Source organism: Bufo bufo, chromosome 6 (genome assembly GCF_905171765.1).
Source record: "Bufo bufo chromosome 6, aBufBuf1.1, whole genome shotgun sequence".
NCBI classification, from domain to species: domain Eukaryota; kingdom Metazoa; phylum Chordata; class Amphibia; order Anura; family Bufonidae; genus Bufo; species Bufo bufo.
Window position 1 is genome coordinate 256,198,314 of NC_053394.1, and position 22,373 is coordinate 256,220,686.

Below are 22,373 nucleotides of genomic sequence, written 5' to 3' on the forward strand. Positions count from 1 at the left end.
GCCTCTCGTCTGAGCGCCCTTATGCCACTATCGTCACGTGATGTGGGCGTGTCGGTGGGACGCCAGCCGGGAGGCGGCTGGGCGCGGTCTGACTAGAGCTCCGCGCGCCATTACACACTCACAGCTGAGGACAGGTATGGTTAATCAACTTTCTATTGGCTGAGAGCTCTTAAATACATGATTCACAGTGATGGCGTTACCCCCAGATGAAGGCACGCCGAAACGCGCATTGGGGTAGCGCCATCCTGGGTGACATAGCACACAGTCTTTTTCAGGTGAGTCCCCGTCCTCTTTTTTACCCATACGGCATTCAATACAGGTTACACTTATACCTGGCTTTTACTGTGGTTTGCTGCCCATTTTTTGCACTTGCAACACAAACCCTGCTTTTTTGCCATGTGGGTTCATTTTTGACTGTTGACTCACCTGTGTATTATATCCACCATACTTTTCCCTGGTCATTGGTCGGTCATTGTACCATGTATATTCCATTGATCAATATATAAATTCCTACAATTGATATGTGTGCTATCCCAGGGTGGCGCTTTTTTTCTGCTCCCATTTACTTTTTAATGGCATATCATTTACTTCTTTCTTTACATGTATATTCTTTTTATCATGTCATAATTTAATAAAATATATCTTTATTATATCTAAGCAATAACCTCTCATAAAAAAATAAAAATAAAGTTACATCCCATTTCAGTCCTGTGAAATGCATCCATAGGAGAGCTGATTAGGATTCTCACACATCATATGACCCCAGACTTTCGGCTAACTGCCCAGGTATCTAACAGGTGAATGGTAGTGTACTGAGCAGCAGAACATGTACAATATATACTGTTGCTACCCGCAGCAGCATCTCTTCATCATGTCTTTCAGTGTCTGTGTAGAAGCAGAGATCTGTGTGTCTTGTGTTTTGTTTTACACTATACTTTATTAACATGACAAGATCACTTAGAGACAGAAATCCATTTTACAAAACACCTACAGACAAGCAGCCATGTAAATGCATATAGTGATATAGTTACTGTGATAACCACAACAAAATCATGATTCCACCACTAGTCCTATTTAGTTATCATATGAATGTGTTCTGTGTGCTGCATGTATGTCAAGTAACACTGTTGCTTACAGAATTACATGATGTGAAGAGTGTCACATGACTGATGCCATGTTCTAGTTAGGCTATGGATACATTGCATAGGATTGATACATGGGCTATATCATTCAATTGCATATAGGAGTCAACTGCCTGATATGAGTTGTATGTATGCAGAATTTTAAACACATGTAAATTAGAAAATTTTATTGTATAATTTTATAATATATTAACAAAAAATAAATAAAAAACAGAATACTCCTTTAATAATAATAAAGTATAAACTGCTAGTGGTGCTTGGTCAATGACCACACAACCAAGGTGGTGCACCCTTTACTTTGGGTCCTCCAGCAGGGTATATGTTGAGGCAGGGTCACATTAATACTGGGTGACATCTGTCCTTGCTGCGATACAGGTTGCACTCTGGCATGATAGTGGTCCTACAGATGATGGATATCCTCCTGTGGTATGTCATTCCAAGCTCTTTCACTTTGGGGCTTTGGTTTAGCCAATGTTGTTGTGCATGGAAGATCCATATCTCCATCGAGTCCCAGACATTATCAGTGTGGGAGAGATCTGATGATCGAGCTGGTCAGGGGAGCTGCATGGTAACCTGAGCACGTTGTGTAATATGGACAGTTAACGTGTGGGCATTATCTTGTTGAAACACCTCATCTCCCAACTTAGTCAAAAAAGTGAGGCAGTAGTACTGGTTCCACAATGTCCTGGACATAGCAAAGGCTGGTCACTGTTTTCTCCTCGAATATCAGAAAGGAACTGCCATGGTAGATAATGGCGATCCACACCATGACGCCAGGTGTGGGTCCTGTGTGTCTCTGTACTATGTATGAAGGCATTAGGCGTCCTCATGCCCTCCAGGTCCATCTGAATTCATAGCAGACCTCACAGGAAGATTCAAAAAGTGTTCCATGGTCCCCATGAACTAAGATGTTTTTGGGGTTTTGTGTGGCCTTGATTAAGATTGCTGAGACTTATTCACTAAGGAATATTTTTGTTGTACTGTAAATGTTTTTTTCATTCATCTAATTTATTTTCTTATATTTTATTTCAGGTGTTGCCACTGATGCTAAAGTGGGCTCTGATCTCATAAAAGTTGTAGCAATTGATGCTGATGTGGGAAACAACAGTTTAGTATTTTATACAATTCTAGGTATCCAGTACATCAAACACAACTCAAATGATTCTGAGGCAGTGAAAAACATTTTTGTGATAGGTAAGGGCATTTATATTATTCTTTATCCAGTTTGTCCTTGCTAGACATAGAGATGATACAAATGGCAAAAAAAAAGTTAAATTATTCATGCACACAGTAGTTTCAACCTGCAAACTGAAAGATCTGAGAGAAATTGGACCAAAGACAATTTATCATAAATGCAGCTGCAGAGATTAGTCAGCTAATGGTCCATGATATGATTTTCATTATGGAGGTAATCTGGAACTTCATCTTGCCTTGGCTCGTTCCTTGCACCACATGTACATTAAACAGATTTTATGGCCATTGGCAAACAAATATAAATGTGAGTATCATTATAGGTGATATAAATTGTGTAAAAAAAAACTGTGCTATTTGCTCTTCTGTGAACAACTTGAAAAGCAAGCGTACAAAATAAATTTTTGCTAATCAACTGGGTGAAACTTAAAGGGAAACTTCCGTCTGATATTTCCTAAACTCAGGAATCACAGAAAACAAACTTTTCAGATTTTTGGCAGTTTTTTGTTTTTTTGGCAGTACTATTGAAAATTTTATACGAAATATTGTCTTTCTCCAGCAGTCAACACAAATGATAAGACCTTCTATATAGATCGGTAATCCATTGTTAGTTTACTGCTGCTGTGAGGGGATTATCTGAAGGGTGATTCTCATGATAATACTAGTTGTACAGTAGAATGGAATAACAATATGAGAGCTCTATTGTTCTCTTGATAGACCTACATAAAGAAGCCCACATAAGATAATTGCATTCATTAGTGTATTGTATGATGCTGCGAAATGCTAAAAAACATAAGAAGTTTGATTGCATATTGTGCTATGTAAATATGATCTGCTGCAGGGAAACAATGAGACAGTATGGAGAAGAGCGATGGCATTAGCGTTCGCTCCTCCCCCTACTCTGGAGGAGCTCGGTACATATAAATGAACTTGTCTTCTCCACTAGCGATCATCAGATGTCGGAAAGGAATGCTTCCTTCGCGACATTCTGCTTGTACAGTACAGACCAAAAGTTTGGACACACCTTCTCATTCAAAGAGTTTTCTTTATTTTCATGACTATGAAGGCATCAAAACTATGAATTAACACATGTGGAATTTTATACATAACAAACAAGTGTGAAACAACTGAAAATATGTCATATTCTAGGTTCTTCAAAGTAGCTACCTTTTGCTTTGATTACTGCTTTGCACACTCTTGGCATTCTCTTGATGAGCTTCAAGAGGTAGTCCCCTGAAATGGTCTTCCAACAGTCTTGAAGGAGTTCTCAGAGATGCTTAGCACTTGTTGGCCCTTTTGCCTTCACTCTGCGTTCCAGCTCACCCCAGGTCCGGTGACTGTGGAGGCCAGGTCATCTGGCGCAGCACCCCATCACTCTCCTTCATGGTCAAATAGCCCTTACTTTCAAAGTTTTCCCAATTTTTCGGCTGACTGACTGACCTTCATTTCTTAAAGTAATGATGGCCACTCGTTTTTCTTTACTTAGCTGCTTTTTTCTTGCCATAATACAAATTCTAACAGTCTATTCAGTAGGACTATCAGCTGTGTATCCACCTGACTTCTCCTCAACGCAACTGATGGTCCCAACCCCATTTATAAGGCAAGAAATCCCACTTATTAAACCTGACAGGGCACACCTGTGAAGTGAAAACCATTTCAGGGGACTACCTCTTGAAGCTCATCAAGAGACCGCCAAGAGTGTGCAAAGCAGTAATCAAAGCAAAAGGTGGCTACTTTGAAGAACCTAGAATATTACATATTTTCAGTTGTTTCACACTTGTTTGTTATATATATAATTCCACATGTGTTAATTCATAGTTTTGATGCCTTCAGTGTGAATCTACAATTTTCATAGTCATGAAAATAAAGAAAACTCTTTTAATGAGAAGGTGTGTCCAAACTTTTGGTCTGTACTGTACATCATCCCATGCAAAGGGACCTTTAATCTTGTAAATCTCTGATCTTTGTTTTGGAGTCCAGTGGGAGTCCAACTATATCTGTATATACAGTCATACAGGGAATGTTGTCTTTGTAACTCTGTGTATGAAAAGTTAAAGAGAACCTGCATCAGAAAAACAGAGCTCCGACCCCTGTAAAGATGAGTTATTACATTAATCAGAACATAATTTTGTACTTACAGTATTTAGAAAGAATATAAAATTATTGGGCAGATTTATTAAGACTGGTCTTGAGTTTTATGTGGTCTTGATGTACCACAATTATTAAGAGGCACACACCTGTTAATAATTATGCCCAGTGTCTGACTGGGATGCCTAGGGCCTACCAGTAAACTTCATTATGGGGCTCTGCTGTAAAAGCTATAAGCAAATGGTTGATTATGGGGGTCCCAGAAGTGCCATTTCATGTGCTGTACATCAGTGAACCAATAATGTGATTCCTGTTTTCCCAGGTAACACTGATGGCATTATTCGGACCTTTGACTTATTTACTGCCTACAGCCCTGGCTATTTTGTGGTGGACATCATGGCTTCTGATCTGGCTGGACACAATGACACAGCTGTTGTTGGTATCTACATCTTGAGGGATGACCAACGCTTAAAGATAGTAATAAATGAGATTCCAGATCGAGTGCGTGAGTTTGAGGAAGAATTTATACGCCTGCTTTCCAACATAACAGGAGCCATTGTCAATACAGATGATGTACAGGTAATAAAGTATGATGGTCAGGTCTGTTGGATTTGTCACTATTAGATTTAGCTTAAGGCTAAGTTCACAGTAGCATTTTCAATCCAGTAGACTAATCTGACGTGCTGTTCCAGCATAAATGGCAGCTGTCAAAAACTGACGTGTCCAGACGAAACCTGGTGGCCAGATCACCGCCGAATCCCATTGTAGCCAATGGGGATCTGGTGGTACACAGTCGTATCTGGAAATGTTAGCTACAGTGAGCTCTGTTAGCCTAATCTGGCTACCAGAATTCAAATGGAACTGTGGACTGGGCCTAACAATAAACCCAGAGGGAAGAGTCTAAGGGATTTTTACCTTAAAGGGGTACTTTTTACACTTGGTCAGAACTGCACTGTACTGAAGCAAATAAATCCACTCACCTATTCCCTGCTGCTCGGAACCAGCACAGGGGCTCCTTTTAGTGATGCTTCCAGTCCCAGCCTTGTACACATTTTGAGGGTGTCACATGTGCTGCTGGTGACAAACACTGGACTCAGCATTAACATATCCCCAAGTGGCATGTGACCCAGGTTATGGAACTTTAAAGGGAATCTGTCACCAGAATCATCACCATTAAACAAAAAATATTGTCTTGTAGCACTTATTACCTCCTTTACAGACGTGCTTTTCTTTCCTTGCTGCTTGGTTTTTATCTTGAAAAAATCCACTTTATTTCTTATGCAAATGAGCCAGTAAGGTGCCCAGAGGGGCATTATTTTTGTTCAAAGGTGCCCAGGAACACCCCCATTGAGTGCCCAGACCCACCCTCCAGCAGAGCCCAAGCACGCCTCTCCTCGGCTCATACTCTACGCCCCCAGCAGCGCCGTTGTCCACCCCCCCCCTCATATCACTAACAGCAGAGAACCCCGTCCACCCTTGCCTTCAGTTTCACTGACAAATCTCGCCGCGCTCTTCCAGCAGAGGATGAAACGGTCACTGGGCTTGGCGCAGAAGGAAATTGTATCCCCAGAAAAGTTTCTATCAGCAACTCCTGACGGCTTGGGGATGATATTTGCTAAGCAATATGTCAGAATCGATAAACATGGTTGTAAAAGTCAGAGGTCATGACTGGAAGTTTATGCAACTTCAAAAAATAGAGGAAATGAATAGAGTCAAGAATCAATACAGTTAAAAAGTGCAGACAATAAATACCTTCAAAAATGAACAGGAACCAAAGGACCTTGTTTCACAGGCAAGGTGCATCACTTCTGTACTGGTTAAAGTGAAACCTATCATTCTGAAAATGTTATGTGACAGGAAAAGCTAGAGTAGATAGATACATAGTTTGGTAGGAAAAGATTCAATGTAACTGAGCTTAAGAGTCCAGTGGGTGGTCTTATCATTGATTGACCGCTATTTCTGTATTCACATAGAGTCATTGATAAGATTGACCCACTGGACTCTCAGACATAAAATAAACATTATATTGAATCTTTTGAATCTTTTCTCATGAATAATATCTTAATCTGCTCAGCTCATGGTGACAAGTTCTCTTTAAATAATTGGAGGTAATCAGCTATAGGTTAAGAACCAATGGCTGACTTTAAAGGGAATGTGTCAGCAATTTTTTTTTCTGCCAGTTAAAACCAGATAGTGACACATATCCTATTTTTCTAATCAGTTTTTATTTTCTGATAGCAGTTTTATTCTTTTTCCCTGAACATGATTATGGGGGTGGTCATCTTGCTTGAGCTGATCTTAACACCATTTAGTTATGCCTTACAGCAGCCATCCTGGGCCACACACACAATGGATAGGAGGGTACCTCACTGACATTTATGGGAGAGCTTTCTGGGCATGCTCTGTGACCTGTGCGGAGGTCAGGAGGGAGTAGATAAACTGTGATATCAGACATAAGTCCATCCAGTTGAGCCTGTTATACTGCAAAGTTTATCTAGAGGATCATATAGATAACACAGGATCCACTATTCACAATAAGTCAGGCATGCCCAACCTGCAGTCCTCCAGCTATTAGGGCATTCTGGGAATTGTAGTTTTGCAACTGCTGGAGGGCCACAGGTTGAGAATCCCTGACCTATTGTGAATAGTGGATCCTGTGTTATCTATATCAGTGTTCCTCAATTCCAGTCAGTACTCAGGGCTCACCTGCCGGTCATATTTTCAGGATTTCCTTAGTATTCAGCAGGTGATAGAATTAGTGTCAATGCTTTAGGACTTACCACAGGTATTCATTCTGTGGGATATTCTCAAATCATGCCTGAAAGGTGGGCTCTGAGGACTGGAGTTGAGGAACACTGATCTATATGATACTCTACATCAGTGATGGTGAACCTTTGGCACGGGTGCCAGAGGCGGCACTCAGAGCCCTCTCTGTGGGCATCTGCACCCTGGAAAAAGCCTAAGGTGTACAAATATGCCTTAGATTTTTCCTGCCATTCATCAACGTAGGGCGCACTATGAGCGTCACAGGTAGTGCACTGAATGTAGGCAGGCTATTATAGCTAAGTGACAAAGTACATGGAAGATATACTATATTGGACTGTAGTATTCAGGGTAAATTGCTGTGTTGGCACTTTGCGATAAATAAGTGGGTTTTGGGTTACACTTTGGCCACTCGGTCTGTAAAAGGTTCGCCATCACTGCTCTAGATCAACTTTGCGGCATAACAAGCTGAACTGGATGCACGTATGTCTGATATCACAGCTTATCTACTCCCTCCTGACCTCTGCACAGGTCACAGAGCATGCCTAGAAAGCTCTCCCATAAATGTCAGTGAGGTACCCTGTATGTCTTTTTTCAGCCTTAAAAACTATGAGGCACATTTATTAAGACTGGAATTTTAGACGCCGGTCTTAATAAACCCCCATAGCTGCTGGCCTGTCCCCTTCCCTGCCCACAATATTTGACCTGGTGTGAGCGTGGAGAAGTCGCAGATAGCGGCGCAACTAACTGTTGTGCCACCATCTGCGTCTGTAATACGCCTAATTTAGGCATATTTCAGTATAATAAAAGACCCCCTATGTTTATATCTATCTATATATATATATATATATATTATGTGCTGTCATTCTGACATAATCCTGCCTGTAATGATATCTGCAGTAAAGTGATCTGTACAGACTAGGAAGTGGCATTTATTAGGCTGAGTGGCCAGTGGGAAAACTGCTGGATTTCATTTTTTTTAATAGATAATATGATAAATGATTGTTCCTCCCCATGCTGTAGAGGAAATCGCTGCATGTAATAGCAGCAGTCTCCTCCTATAGTGACCAGGCGAATGCCGGGAAAGAACGCTTCCTTCCCGACAATCGCCTGCAGAATCGGGCTGTGTAATATAGCCACAGTGCTAGCAAGATTGTCGCAGCCCCTACAAACAGCTGATCGGAGGGGGTTCCGGAAGTCAGACCCCCACAAATCTGATATTGATGACTTTTCGTGAGGACAGGTCATCAATATCTGCAGCCTAGACAACCCCTTTAAGACCATACATTAGCTGAGATATTGGCTACAATTGCATAACCATTGATAAATGTGGGCCAATATGTCCTAACCACACAATGTTTTCATCTGCAGTTCCATGTGGACAAAAAAGGCAGAGTCAACTTTGCACAGACTGACATGCTAATTCATGTGGTAAACCGTGACACCAACAGAATTCTTGATGTTGATAGGTAGGTCTTTTAGATGTGTTGCATTTGCTTATTGCTGTACTATTATTATGGAGAGTACACCACTTAATTTTGTATTTCACTTTAATTTTGGTATACATGATATGAAAGCAGATGGGATTTCTATAAAGGCATGGCCCAACCGCGCAGTTGACTGCATGTCCAGACATTGGCGGGAGTGGCTTGGCTGCATGTGGCCAGTAGAGATGAGTGAATTTCAGGTTATGAAATTCGTTCACTCTTCGTTTACTGGTAAAAGGTGAATTTCGTTATGGATTCCGTTACCGTGGAACATAACGCAATTCTATGACGGAATGCATAACGGAATGCCTTTAGAGGCATTCCGTTATTCATTCCGTCATAATAGAAGTCTATGGGCTGCAAAACGGATCCGTCCCATTTCCGTTACGCAGGAGAGGACTCCTGTAAAATAAATGTAAAATATAATATTATTGACTTTAGATAGACAGTATGCTTTTTCCAGTTCATTACCATTAATATATAGTAAGTAGACGTACACACCATCTTCTCTCTTAGAGTTATACAGATGATTGATGAAAATAAAGAACAGTTGCGTAATCTCTTCCGTAATTACAATGTCTTGGATGTCCAACCAGCCACCGCTCCTCGTGCTGCAGAGGACCTATCTGCTTTGCAGGTACAAATATTTTTATCCTTCTTGTACACTTAAATTGCATTAGTTTTACAGTAATGCTCTTATATTAAAGTGATTTTCTGCTATTTCATAACCTCATTATATGAAGCATATTCATTCTTCACTATGACTCAAATTAGCATAAATGCCAGGCATTCTGTATTCAGAGGCATTATCATTGCCTATTGTGTATAATTTCTATTATTTTTATTGCTTTAATAATTTACTTCAACACATTAAAGGGTTAGTCCACCCAAATATGAAAGGCTTGCAGTAGGATACAAATGGTTTAAAAATAATAATAAATCAAGCTGATTCCCTGCTGCTCCTGTTCTAATGGTGCCCAGGTCCCTGCTGTGTTCCATTTCCAGCTGACGTCTTAACATAGCAAGGAATGGCCGGGAATGAGGCTCAGCCAATCACTGACCGAGGTGGGTCATTGCTGCAGCGGCATTCACAGTCATTTCCTGCCATGTCAGGATGGAAGCAGGAAGTGGAGGTTAGCGGGGACCCAGGCACCATCAGAACAGTAGCAGCAGTGGATCGGTGACATGAGTATACGCCGCTTTATTTTTTTTAATCTCACTGTAAACCTTTTTTTTGGCTGGAATACCCCTATAAAGTCTAACACTAATCTGGGTTATACATAATTTGATGTTTAATCATGGAAGACCATTAAAGGGATCTAAGTGACATAAATATGCATGACTTATAGTAGATTAATGTAAGTTAGTTGACAAAGCTTCCAACTAGATATTACTTCCTAAAAAAGCCATTTTGACCTGCAGCATACTGTATCAACCAAGGTACGTGTATTCACTAAAGTTCATTTATATTTATGTCTATTGAATTTGCAGATGGCAATTATTATATTGGCTATCCTCCTGTTTCTGGCTGCCATGTTGTTTATCTTCATGAACTGGTACTATCGCACTGTGTAAGTAGACCCTGAAATTATGATTCTTCTAATTGTGTAATTCCGAGCACCTATAGATTTTACTGCTATACAATATTATCCATCTGTATACTTTAAAGGTGTCGTCCAGTTTTTTTTTTAAGTCACCACTAGCTGATCGGTGGTGGTCTGTGTACCTCTGTCAACATGAAGTAGTGAATCCCAGCCACTGTGTCTTTGCAAATTCAGTTTATTCCAGAATATATCATGTCGTACAACAAGGACGCGTTTCGGCAAACATGCCTTTATAAAGGCATGTTTGCCGAAACGCGTCATGTTTGTAGGACATGATATATTCTGGAATAAACTGAATTTGCAAAGAGACAGTTGCTGGGATTCATTACTACATGTTGACTGTGGAGGTGGCTCCTTTTTCCGTGCAGCATGCATTGAGCGAGTGCTGACCGGCTTTGCTACTTAGCTGTGTACCTCTGTCGACTGAAGACAGTGCTGATGCTACACAGCACCAGCAACACTGTAACAATGGGAGCTCACTACTACAGCGCTGATCTCATTGCAGTCAATGATGCTGTGTATCCGGCTCTAACGTCCATCGACAAAGCTTTACCAGTGGAGTGTGGGGGTGTCGGACCACTGCCAATCAGCTAGTGAGGGCCTATCCGTGGAATAGGTCATCACTTAAAAACCCTGGACAACTCCTTAAGTTAACTTTTGCTACATCTGTAGAAAACTAAGTATTTTTAAGGTTACTTATTTAAAACACATCAAGGTGATCCAGGTTTTGTCACTTGATTCACGCTGTTGCTTATCAAACACAGTGCATGCAGTACTCAACAGCTTAATATTTCTTTTTTTGAGGTCTCCCTTGCTTGGCTATTACTGTATTTAAACTCTGAACTACATTTAATATTCATTGTATGCCTGATTTGAAAGAAATTGCACAGATTAAAGAGGACCTTTCACCACTCCTGACATGCCTGCTTTAATAGCTTCATGCATTCCCCATGCAATAACAATCCTGGAGCCTCTATTCTTATGGTTCTATGTTCTGCCATTCCTGTATTATTTCTATTACACTGCGTGCAGAATTATTAGGCAAATGAGTATTTTGACCACATCATCCTCTTTATGCATGTTGTCTTACTCCAAGCTGTATAGGCTCGAAAGACTACTACCAATTAAGCATATTAGGTGATGTGCATCTCTGTAATGAGAAGGGGTGTGGTCTAATGACATCAACACCCTATATTAGGTGTGCATAATTATTAGGCAACTTCCTTTCCTTTGGCAAAATGGGTCAAAAGAAGGACTTGACAGGCTCAGAAAAGTCAAATATAGTGAGATATCTTGCAGAGGGATGCAGCACTCTTAAAATTGCAAAGCTTCTGAAGTGTGATCATCGAACAATCAAGCGTTTCATTCAAAATAGTCAACAGGGTCGCAAGAAGCATGTGGAAAAACCAAGGCGCAAAATAACTGCCCATGAACTGAGAAAAGTCAAGCGTGCAGCTGCCAAGATGCCACTTGCCACCAGTTTGGCCATATTTCAGAGCTGCAACATCACTGGAGTGCCCAAAAGCACAAGGTGTGCAATACTCAGAGACATGGCCAAGGTAAGAAAGGTTGAAAGACGACCACCACTGAACAAGACACACAAGCTGAAACGTCAAGACTGGGCCAAGAAATATCTCAAGACTGATTTTTCTAAGGTTTTATGGACTGATGAAATGAGAGTGAGTCTTGATGGGCCAGATGGATGGGCCCGTGGCTGGATTGGTAAAGGGCAGAGAGCTCCAGTCCGACTCAGACGCCAGCAAGGTGGAGGTGGAGTACTGGTTTGGGCTGGTATCATCAAAGATGAGCTTGTGGGGCCTTTTCGGGTTGAGGATGGAGTCAAGCTCAACTCCCAGTCCTACTGCCAGTTTCTGGAAGACACCTTCTTCAAGCAGTGGTACAGGAAGAAGTCTGCATCCTTCAAGAAAAACATGATTTTCATGCAGGACAATGCTCCATCACACGCGTCCAAGTACTCCACAGCGTGGCTGGCAAGAAAGGGTATAAAAGAAGAAAATCTAATGACATGGCCTCCTTGTTCACCTGATCTGAACCCCATTGAGAACCTGTGGTCCATCATCAAATGTGAGATTTACAAGGAGGGAAAACAGTACACCTCTCTGAACAGTGTCTAGGAGGCTGTGGTTGCTGCTGCACGCAATGTTGATGGTGAACAGATCAAAACACTGACAGAATCCATGGCTGGCAGGCTTTTGAGTGTTCTTGCAAAGAAAGGTGGCTATATTGGTCACTGATTTGTTTTTGTTTTGTTTTTGAATGTCAGAAATGTATATTTGTGAATGTTGAGATGTTATATTGGTTTCACTGGTAAAAATAAATAATTGAAATGGGTATATATTTGTTTTTTGTTAAGTTGCCTAATAATTATGCACAGTAATAGTCACCTGCACACACAGATATCCCCCTAAAATAGCTAAAACTAAAAACAAACTAAAAACTACTTCCAAAAATATTCAGCTTTGATATTAATGAGTTTTTTGGGTTCATTGAGAACATGGTTGTTGTTCAATAATAAAATGAATCCTCAAAAATACAAATTGCCTAATAATTCTGCACTCCCTGTAGAAGTTATGAAGGAATTGCTATTAGCCTTCAGTAAGAGTACAGAGGGGTGGTACCCAGTTGGGGGTGTGTACCTGCACAGTCTGACAATGGCAACACTGATTGGATAGAGTGAGTCTGTGCAGGTACACCCCCCAACTGGGGGATGCATGAAGCTATTAAAACAGGCATGTCAGGGGTGGTGACAGGTCCTCTTTAACAAAATGCATTTAAAACTGCACCAAAACTCAAACCAAGAGACGTGGACACAGTCAAGCTGTAGACAGGACTTTTTTTCAGTCCAAAATAACGGAAACCTGACGGAATGCTGGTTTACATTTTTTTTCCTATTGAACTCTGAGGACGGATCAAAAAGAAATGCCTTTAAAGTGTTCCGTTTGGCTTTCCGTTTTAGCAATTGCGCTATTTACCGTTTTAATCACATTTGAACGGATTGCTAAAACAGAAAGTGAAACGCTGATGTGAAGTCACCCTAACATGAAGTACGTTGTGCCACAAAAAGGAATCTCAGAATCACTTTGGTAAGTAAAACAATTACAAAGTTATTACCACATAAAGTGACACTTCAGAACTGCAAAATTAGGCTGGGTCAGGAAGGTGAAAACCGCTGGGTCTGGAAGGAGTTAAGGATGCTGAAACAACTTTTGGAAGCAGGCTAAAATACCACTAATCAGCCTAACCTAATAGTTACCTTTGCAAAAAAACATAACATAATTTAAATGGACAGTTCTGTCAGAAAGGGGTATTTTTTAATTTTTTTTTTGGGCTGTTTTTCTTTCCTTACTTCGGCAGTACTATGCCATTGAAAATTAAATGCTAAATATTGTCTTTCTGTAGCAGTCGGCACAAAGACATAAATCTCTTATATAGATGGGTGATCTATTATCAGTTTACCACTGTTGTGAGAGAGATTTTGTATCTGCTAGTATAATAGTAGATTAGTAGAATTAGAATAACAGTATGACGGTTCTGTTGTTCTCTTGATAGGCCTAGATAAAGATGCCCATAGAACAGCATTTTGGTTATCAATTTAATGTGTGATGCCCTAATTGAGTTACTCACTCCGTCCTCTATGGTCGAAGTGAATAGTCTGACTGAAAAAGTCAAGCGAGACTGATGTGCGACAACTGAAAGTTAAAGAGCCAGGTCAGGAAGTAAAATACATGGAATGACTTCAAAAATTATATCCAGAAAACCATCCACCCATTTAGGGCTCAGTAAACGATTATTTTAGTAATAGAGTAATTAGTAATAGAGTAGTCTATCTAATAAGAAAATATGAATTAATAGACTGTTTTCCTTTATAAAAACTCAGACCCCCTGCCATCAGTCCCAAACACCCTTTGTTCCCCCCTGTGTGATCAGCCCAAGTGCATCAGTTTCCCCAGTGCCATCAGCTCCACTATCCCCCCAGTGCCATCAACTCCCCCCACCCCAGTGCCATCAGCTCCGTTCCCCCAGTGCCTTCAGCTCTCCCCCATCCCAGTGCCTTCAGCTCCACTCCCCCAGTGCCATCAGCCCATCCATTGCCATGTCCCCCACTCCCCCAGTGCCATCAGATCATCCCTGCCATGTGCCATCAGATCAGCCCCTCCATGTCCCCCAGTGCCATCAGATCAGCCCCTCCATGTCCCCCAGTGCCATCAGATCAGCTCTTCCATGTCCCCCCAGTGCGATCAGATCAGTCGCTCCATGTCCCCCAGTGCCATCAGATCAGCCCCTCCATGTCCCCCAGTGCCATCAGATCAGCCCCTCCATGTCCCCCCAGTGCGATCAGATCAGCCCCTCCATGTCCTCCAGTGCCATTAGATCAGCCTGTCCATGTCCCCCAGTGCCATCAGATCAGCCCCTTCATGTCCCCCACTCCCCAGTGCCATCAGATCCTCCCCTCCATGTACCCCACTGCCATCAGATCAGCCCCTCCATGTCCCCACTCCCCCAGTGCCATCAGATCAGCCCCTCCATGTCCCCCACTGCCATCAGATCAGCCCCTCCATGTCCCCACTCCCCCAGTGCCATCAGATCAGCCCCTCCATGTCCCCCACTCCCATCTGCCCCTCCATGCCATCCATTGCCGGCTGTCCCCCTTCAGTGCCATGGCCCCCAGCGCCAGTGAAATAAAATACTTAACTTTCCTGTAGGGGCTCCGCTCCACAGCTCCTTCCTCTTCTTCTCCGCCCGTTGCACTGGATCCTGACATCACACAGCGTTGGGTCATAGTGCGCGCTGACACGATGTGTCAGGATCCAGTGCAGCACAGTACAGGCCGGCGGGTGACCACGGAGCGGTAAGTAATAGCAAGCGCTTCACTCCCTCTCCGTGGTCACATGACACGAAAGAATCCTCGATGCAAAAAATTTGCATAGATGATTTTTTTGTGTCGAATTACTCGATTCAATCGAGTAATCGTTTCAGCCCTACACCCATTCTTTGTAAAAGAAAATTTTCATAGAATATTTACATATAGGCTGTCAATATGTGATAAAATGTCGATGTAGCTGTCTTTTAAGCCTATGCATATAAGAAATAAGCTCCAGAAGGGATCTTAAAATGAACTGTAATTGGCGGCTTATTTGTCACAGCTGCAAATATATTCAACCAGAAAATTAGGAACAGTTAATAATAGATATGAATACACTGAACAGTGTACTTATCTCCAGTAAATAAATGTAACTGAATTAGGCTACTTTCACACCTGCGTTTAGGTCGGATCCGTCTGGTATGTGCCCAGACGGATCCGCACCTATAATGCAAACGCTTAGATCCGTTCAGAACGGATCAGTTTGCATTACCATGAACAAAAAAAAAAAGTCAATGGGAGACGGATCCGTTTGAAAATTGAGCCATACTGTGTCAACTTCAAACGGATCCGTCCCCATTGACTTACATTGTAAGTCTGGACGGATCCGTTTGCCTCCGCACGGCCAGGCGGACACCTGAACGCTGCAAGCTGCGTTCAGGTGTCCGCCTGCTGAGCGGAGCGGAGGACAAACGGAGCCAGACTGATGCATTCTGAGCGGATCCGCATCCATTCAGAATGCATTAGGGCTGGACGGATCCATTCGGGGCCGCTTGTGAGCCCCTTCAAACGGAACTCACAAGCGGAGCCCCGAACGCTAGTGTGAAAGTAGCCTTAGTCTGGTCTGACACTATCTCTAAAATCTTCTGGCAGGCTGTTCCAGCAGAGGAGTTCATTGAAAGGGCCGGCGCACCACCAGGCCTCATTGATTCTAAACAGAGATCCAGCCTGTTTCAGCCATTGCGCCAGCCCTTTCTGGCTATGACGGATATGACGAACTCCAGCAGGCTGTTCCTCTGCCAGAACAGACTGCTGGAAGATTTTAGTGCTAGTGTGAAACTAGCCTACATTTCTGTACAGTATATTTCAGGCTAAATTTAGTGCTGTTGCTTCTGTTATGGAAGGAGTAACACCCAAACCTAAAGGAACTAATAAAAAGGGGGCATAAGTCATGTTTATCATCACAAACTGTGATAACATGGGAGTCAAAATAAGGATGATTTCTTCATCTCAGCAGAGTGATGTAATAAAAAGTCAACACCTAAAACAATGACGTATGTTCACAACCAAAAATACACATCGTAAAAATCTGAGGTGTATTTGTTGCAGAATCCGAGCATGACCCTTAAGGGTCCTATACATGAGCCGACAATTGAACAGATCATCGCTAACCAGCGTTACTAGTAATGCTCATTAGCAATGATCTGGCGGTGCAAATGCACCGTCGATTACTCGATGAATGAGCAAAACACTTGTTCATCGGGTAATTGTATCTTTTGTGCAGCACAAAAGATCATCTTTTCCCAGTGGCAGATCGTGCTGTGTAAACGCGATCTGCTGCCGGAAAACAATGGGAAGAACGATGGCATTAGCGATCACTCCTCCCCAAACTCTGGAGGAAATCAGTGCATGTAAATGCACTGGTCTCCTCCGCTAGGGATCAGCAGATCAGCGTTCCTTCCCGACAATCTGCTAGGTCATCGTCCCATATAAAGGTTGGGATGGCCCAGATACATCTGTATTTGACAAGCATTTTAACAGGAACCTGTCACTTTGAACATGGTGTCTGGTCTACAGGCAACATATTAAAAAGGAAAATGAGTTCAGCAGAATGATACTGTATGTCATTTTTGGGGAAAAGATTTGGTATAACATGTAACATAGTAACATAGTACATAAGGCCGAAAAAAGACATTTGTCCATCCAGTTCGGCCTGTTATCCTGCAAGTTGATCCAGAGGAAGGCAAAAAAAACCCTGTGAGGTAGAAGCCAATTTTCCCCACTTTAGGGGAATAAAAAATTCCTTCCCGACTCCAATCAGGCAATCAGAATAACTCCCTGGATCAACTTACAGCCATAGCCTGTAATATTATTACGCTCCAGAAATACGTCCAGGCCCCTCTTATATTCCTTTATTGTACTCACCATCACCACCTCCTCAGGCAGAGAGTTCCATAGTCTCACTGCTCTTACCGTAAAGAATCCTCTATGTTTGTGTACAAACCTTCTTTCCTCCAAACGCAGAGGATGTCCCCTCGTCACAGTCACAGTCCTGGGGATAAATAGATGATGGGATAGATCTCTATACTGACCCCTGATATATTTATACATATTAATCAGATCTCCCCTCAGTCGTCTTTTTTCTAAAGTGAATAACCCTAATTTTGATAATCTTTCAGGGTACTGTAATTGCCCCATTCCAGTTATTACTTTAGTTGCCCTCTTCTGGACCCTCTCCAGCTCTGCTATGTCTGCCTTGTTCACTGGAGCCCAGAACTGTACACAGTACTCCATGTGTGGTCTGACTAGCGATTTGTAAAGTGGTAGGAATATGTTCTTATCACGGGCATCTATGCCCCTTTTGATGCAACCCATTATCTTATTGGCCTTGGCAGCAGCTGCCTGACACTGTTTTTTGCAGCTTAGTTTGCTGTTTATTAAAATTCCTAGATCCTTTTCCATGTCAGTGTTACCGAGTGTTTTATCATTTAGTATGTACGGGTGACTAAGTAGTTTATTCATTTCAATCTGTGTTTTTTCTACACTGAGTCCATTGGGCACCCCTACCTAGTGATAGACATCCTTCCCTACATGATTGTGCATAGAGCAATAACTGTTAGTCACTTAGGACCACCCACCGGACCATTAAATTATACTGAATGTTTTCCCACAAAACTATATATCAGACACCATGTTCAATGTGACAGGTTCCCTTTAAGGGATCAGATGATGATTAGTATAGTCTGTTTCTGTTTGCTGAGAAAATACAGTCTGTAAAGTGGAACTAATCAGGAGTTTTCTTTTTTTTTTACTATATTGTGCAGACACAAAAGGAAGTTAAAAGCAATAGTGGCCGGGTCAACAGGTAAGTTCCACTTATGTTATTAATATAGTATTTCTGCTAATCGTTTTTTCTGGAACTAACATATTTCCCTAATTAAAAGTTCATTTACACAAGACGGCTCAGTAGGCTCAGTGTTTCTTGTTGCAGGCCACAGTCTGTGCTTGTCTTCTCTGCCTCCTCGCTTGTCCTGTACTGTGCGGCACTACCCAGCTCTTAAAGAGCCAGCGTGCGTGCATCCTAGACCTTACCAGCCTATGGCTGGGCGCTTGTGGGTATTTAAGCCACCTTTCACTGGAGAGAGGTGACTGAGCAATAGGTGTTTCTTGCGTGAGCAATAGGAGTTCTGTTTGACTGCCTTTGTACCTATCTTGATTCACATGAATGCTGTCTGCCCTAACCGGTGTCTCTGACCTGCATGGTCAGAAGTTATCTACATTGGGACTATTCCAGGAGGTAGCAGCCTGGTCGCTCCTCTGCAATGAAGTTCAGATCCCTGTATAGAGGTTAAAGGGTGAATACCAGGGGACTGCCAACATAACACCCTTTGGTTGGTTAAAACAGTTTTTCCACACCCACTGATCATTGCAAAGTAATTATTGGTAACAACTAGGGATGAGCGAACCCGAACTGTACATTTTCGTAAAAGTCCGGGTTCGGTGTTCGGCGCTTTCTTGGCGCTTTTTGAAAGGCTGCAAAGCAGCCAATCAACAAGCGTCATACTACTTGCCCCAAGAGGCCATCACAGCCTTGCCTACTATTGGCATGGCTGTGATTGGCCAGTGCAGCATGTGACCCAGCCTCTATATAAGCTTGGGTCACGTAGCGCTGCACGTCACTCTGCTGATTCAAGCATAGGGAGAGGTTGCTGCTGCGACGTTAGGGCGAGATTAGGCAGATTAACTCCTCCAAAAGACTTCATTCTGTGATCGATCTCCAGCTGTGGATCATTGAAGTGCTGATATTGAATTGCTCACTTTTTTTAGGCTGCCCAGAGCGTTTTTAAATCACTTTTTTCTGGGGTGATCGGCGGCCATTTTGTGGCTTGTGGTGAGCCAGCACAAGCTGCCACCAAGTGCATTTAACCATCAATAGTGTGGTTATTTTTTGGCCATATACTACATCAGGGGCAAGTTGAGCCTGTCACCTAGCGCCTAAAAAATAGCCCTGACATTTATATTACTCCAAATCAGTACTGTTTTAGCTGGTCAAGTTATTTGTAGTGACCGTAAAAGCAAAGTTTTTGTTCTGGGTTGAAAAACTATTCCCAAATTTGCCATTCTCAAAATTAGTAGTTTCTGCTATATCAGGCCTACTTTAAATCTATCCCAAAAAGGGTATATTAGATTCAAGGTGCTGATAGTGTCATTCTGAAAAACTTAACACACACGCTACAGTGCAGATACAAGTCTAATTCTGTGATTAAAGGTATACCTGTCACACAGCGCCTAAAAAATAGCCCTAACATTTATATTCCTCCAAATCAGTACTGTTTTAGCTGGTCAAATTATTTGTAGTGACCGTAAAAGCACAGTTTTTGTTCTGGGTTGAAAAACTATTCCCAAATTTGCCATTCTCAAAATTAGTAGTTTCTGCTATATCAGGCCTACTTTAAATCTATCCCAAAAAGGGTATATTAGATTCAAGGTGCTGATAGTGTCATTCTGAAAAACTTAACACACACGCTACAGTGCAGATACAAGTCTAATTCTGTGAGTAAAGGTATATATATAAAAAATAGCCCTGACATTTATATTCCTCCAAATCAGTACTGTTTTAGCTGGTCAAATTATTTGTAGTGACCGTAAAAGCACAGTTTTTGTTTTGGGTTGAAAAACTATTCCCAAATTTGCCATTTTCAAAATTGTGGTGAACGGGAACAATGAGGAAAACATCTAGTAAGGGACGCGGACGTGGACATGGTCGTGGGGGTGTTAGTGGACCCTCTGGTGCTGGGAGAGGACGCGGCCGTTCTGCCACAGCCACACGTCCTAGTTTACCAACTACCTCAGGTCCCAGTAGCCGCCAGAATTTACAGGGATATTTGGTGGGGCCCAATGCCGTTCTAAGGATGGTAAGGCCTGAGCAGGTACAGGCATTAGTCAATTGGGTGGCCGACAGTGCATCCAGCACGTTCACATTATCTCCCACCCAGTCTTCTGCAGAAAGCGCACAGATGGCGCATGAAAACCAAGCCCATCAGTCTGTCACATCACCCCCATGCATATCAGGGAAACTGTCTGAGCCTCAAGTTATGCAGCAGTCTCTTATGCTGTTTGAAGACTCTGCTGTCAGGGTTTCCCAAGGGCATCCACCTAGCCCTTCCCCAGGGGTGGAAGAGATAGAATGCACTAACGCACAACCACTTATGTTTCCTGATGATGAGGACATGGGAATACCACCTCAGCACGTCTCTGATGATGACGAAACACAGGTGCCAACTGCTGCGTCTTTCTGCAGTGTGCAGACTGAACAGGAGGTCAGGGATCAAGACTGGGTGGAAGACGATGCAGGGGACGATGAGGTCCTAGACCCCACATGGAATGAAGGTCGTGCCACTGACTTTCACAGTTCGGAGGAAGAGGCAGTGGTGAGACCGAGCCAACAGCGTAGCAAAAGAGGGAGCAGTGGGCAAAATCAGAACACCCGCCGCCAAGAGACTCCGCCTGCTACTGACCGCCGCCATCTGGGACCGAGCACCCCAAAGGCAGCTTCAAGGAGTTCCCCGGCATGGCACTTCTTCAAACAATGTGCTGACGACAAGACCCGAGTGGTTTGCACGCTGTGCCATCAGAGCCTGAAGCGAGGCATTAACGTTCTGAACCTTAGCACAACCTGCATGACCAGGCACCTGTATGCAAAGCATGAACTGCAGTGGAGTAAACACCTTAAAAACAAAGAAGTCACTCAGGCTCCCCCTGCTACCTCTTCTGCTGCTGGCGCCTCGGCCTCTTCTGCTACTCCAGCCTCGGCCTCTTCCTCCGCCCCAGGAGGAACGTTGGCACCTGCCGCCCAGCAAACAGAGGATGTACCACCAACACCACCACCTGCGTCACCAAGCATCTCAACCATGTCACACGGCAGCGTTCAGCTCTCCATCTCACAAACATTTGAGAGAAAGCGTAAATTCCCACCTAGCCACCCTCGATCCCTGGCCCTGAATGCCAGCATTTCTAAACTACTGGCCTATGAAATGCTGTCATTTAGGCTGGTGGACACAGACAGCTTCAAACAGCTCATGTCGCTTGCTGTCCCACAGTATGTTGTTCCCAGCAGCCACTACTTCTCCAAGAGAGCCGTGCCTTCCCTGCACAACCAAGTGTCCGATAAAATCAAGTGTGCACTGCGCAACGCCATCTGTGGCAAGGTCCACCTAACCACAGATACGTGGACCAGTAAGCACGGACAGGGACGCTATATCTCCCTAACTGCACACTGGGTAAATGTAGTGGCGGCTGGGCCCCAGGCGGAGAGCTGTTTGGCGCACGTCCTTCCGCCGCCAAGGATCGCAGGGCAACATTCTTTGCCTCCTGTCTCCTCCTACTCCTACTCAGCTTCCTCCTCCTCTTCTTCCACCTGCTCATCCAGTCAGCCACACACCTTCACCACCAACTTCAGCACAGCCCGGGGTAAACGTCAGCAGGCCGTTCTGAAACTCATATGTTTGGGGGACAGGCCCCACACCGCACAGGAGTTGTGGCGGGGTATAGAACAACAGACCGACGAGTGGTTGCTGCCGGTGAGCCTCAAGCCCGGCCTGGTGGTGTGCGATAATGGGCGAAATCTCGTTGCAGCTCTGGGACTAGCCGGTTTGACGCACATCCCTTGCCTGGCGCATGTGCTGAATTTGGTGGTGCAGAAGTTCATTCGCAACTACCCCGACATGTCAGAGCTGCTGCATAAAGTGCGGGCCGTCTGTTCGCGCTTCCGGCGTTCACACCCTGCCGCTGCTCGCCTGTCTGCGCTACAGCGTAACTTCGGCCTTCCTGGTCACCGCCTCATATGCGACGTGCCCACCAGGTGGAACTCCACCTTGCACATGCTGGACAGACTGTGCGAGCAGCAGCAGGCCATAGTGGAGTTTCAGCTGCAGCACGCACGGGTCAGTCGCACTGCGGAACAGCACCACTTCACCACCAATGACTGGGCCTCCAT

At 43.4% G+C, this 22,373-nt stretch overlaps 1 protein-coding gene across 1 annotated transcript in view; it reads left to right on the plus strand.

Moving 5' to 3' along the window:
* CDH23 (cadherin related 23) overlaps window positions 1–22,373 on the plus strand; it is a 1,196,655-nt gene that overhangs the window by 1,149,461 nt on the left and 24,821 nt on the right. The window contains exons 57-62 of the mRNA XM_040438415.1: window positions 2,175–2,336; window positions 4,744–5,000; window positions 8,556–8,653; window positions 9,188–9,308; window positions 10,163–10,242; window positions 18,202–18,242. Of these exons, the coding sequence (XP_040294349.1) occupies window positions 2,175–2,336; window positions 4,744–5,000; window positions 8,556–8,653; window positions 9,188–9,308; window positions 10,163–10,242; window positions 18,202–18,242 (759 nt within the window). The remainder of the gene's footprint in view (window positions 1–2,174; window positions 2,337–4,743; window positions 5,001–8,555; window positions 8,654–9,187; window positions 9,309–10,162; window positions 10,243–18,201; window positions 18,243–22,373) is intronic.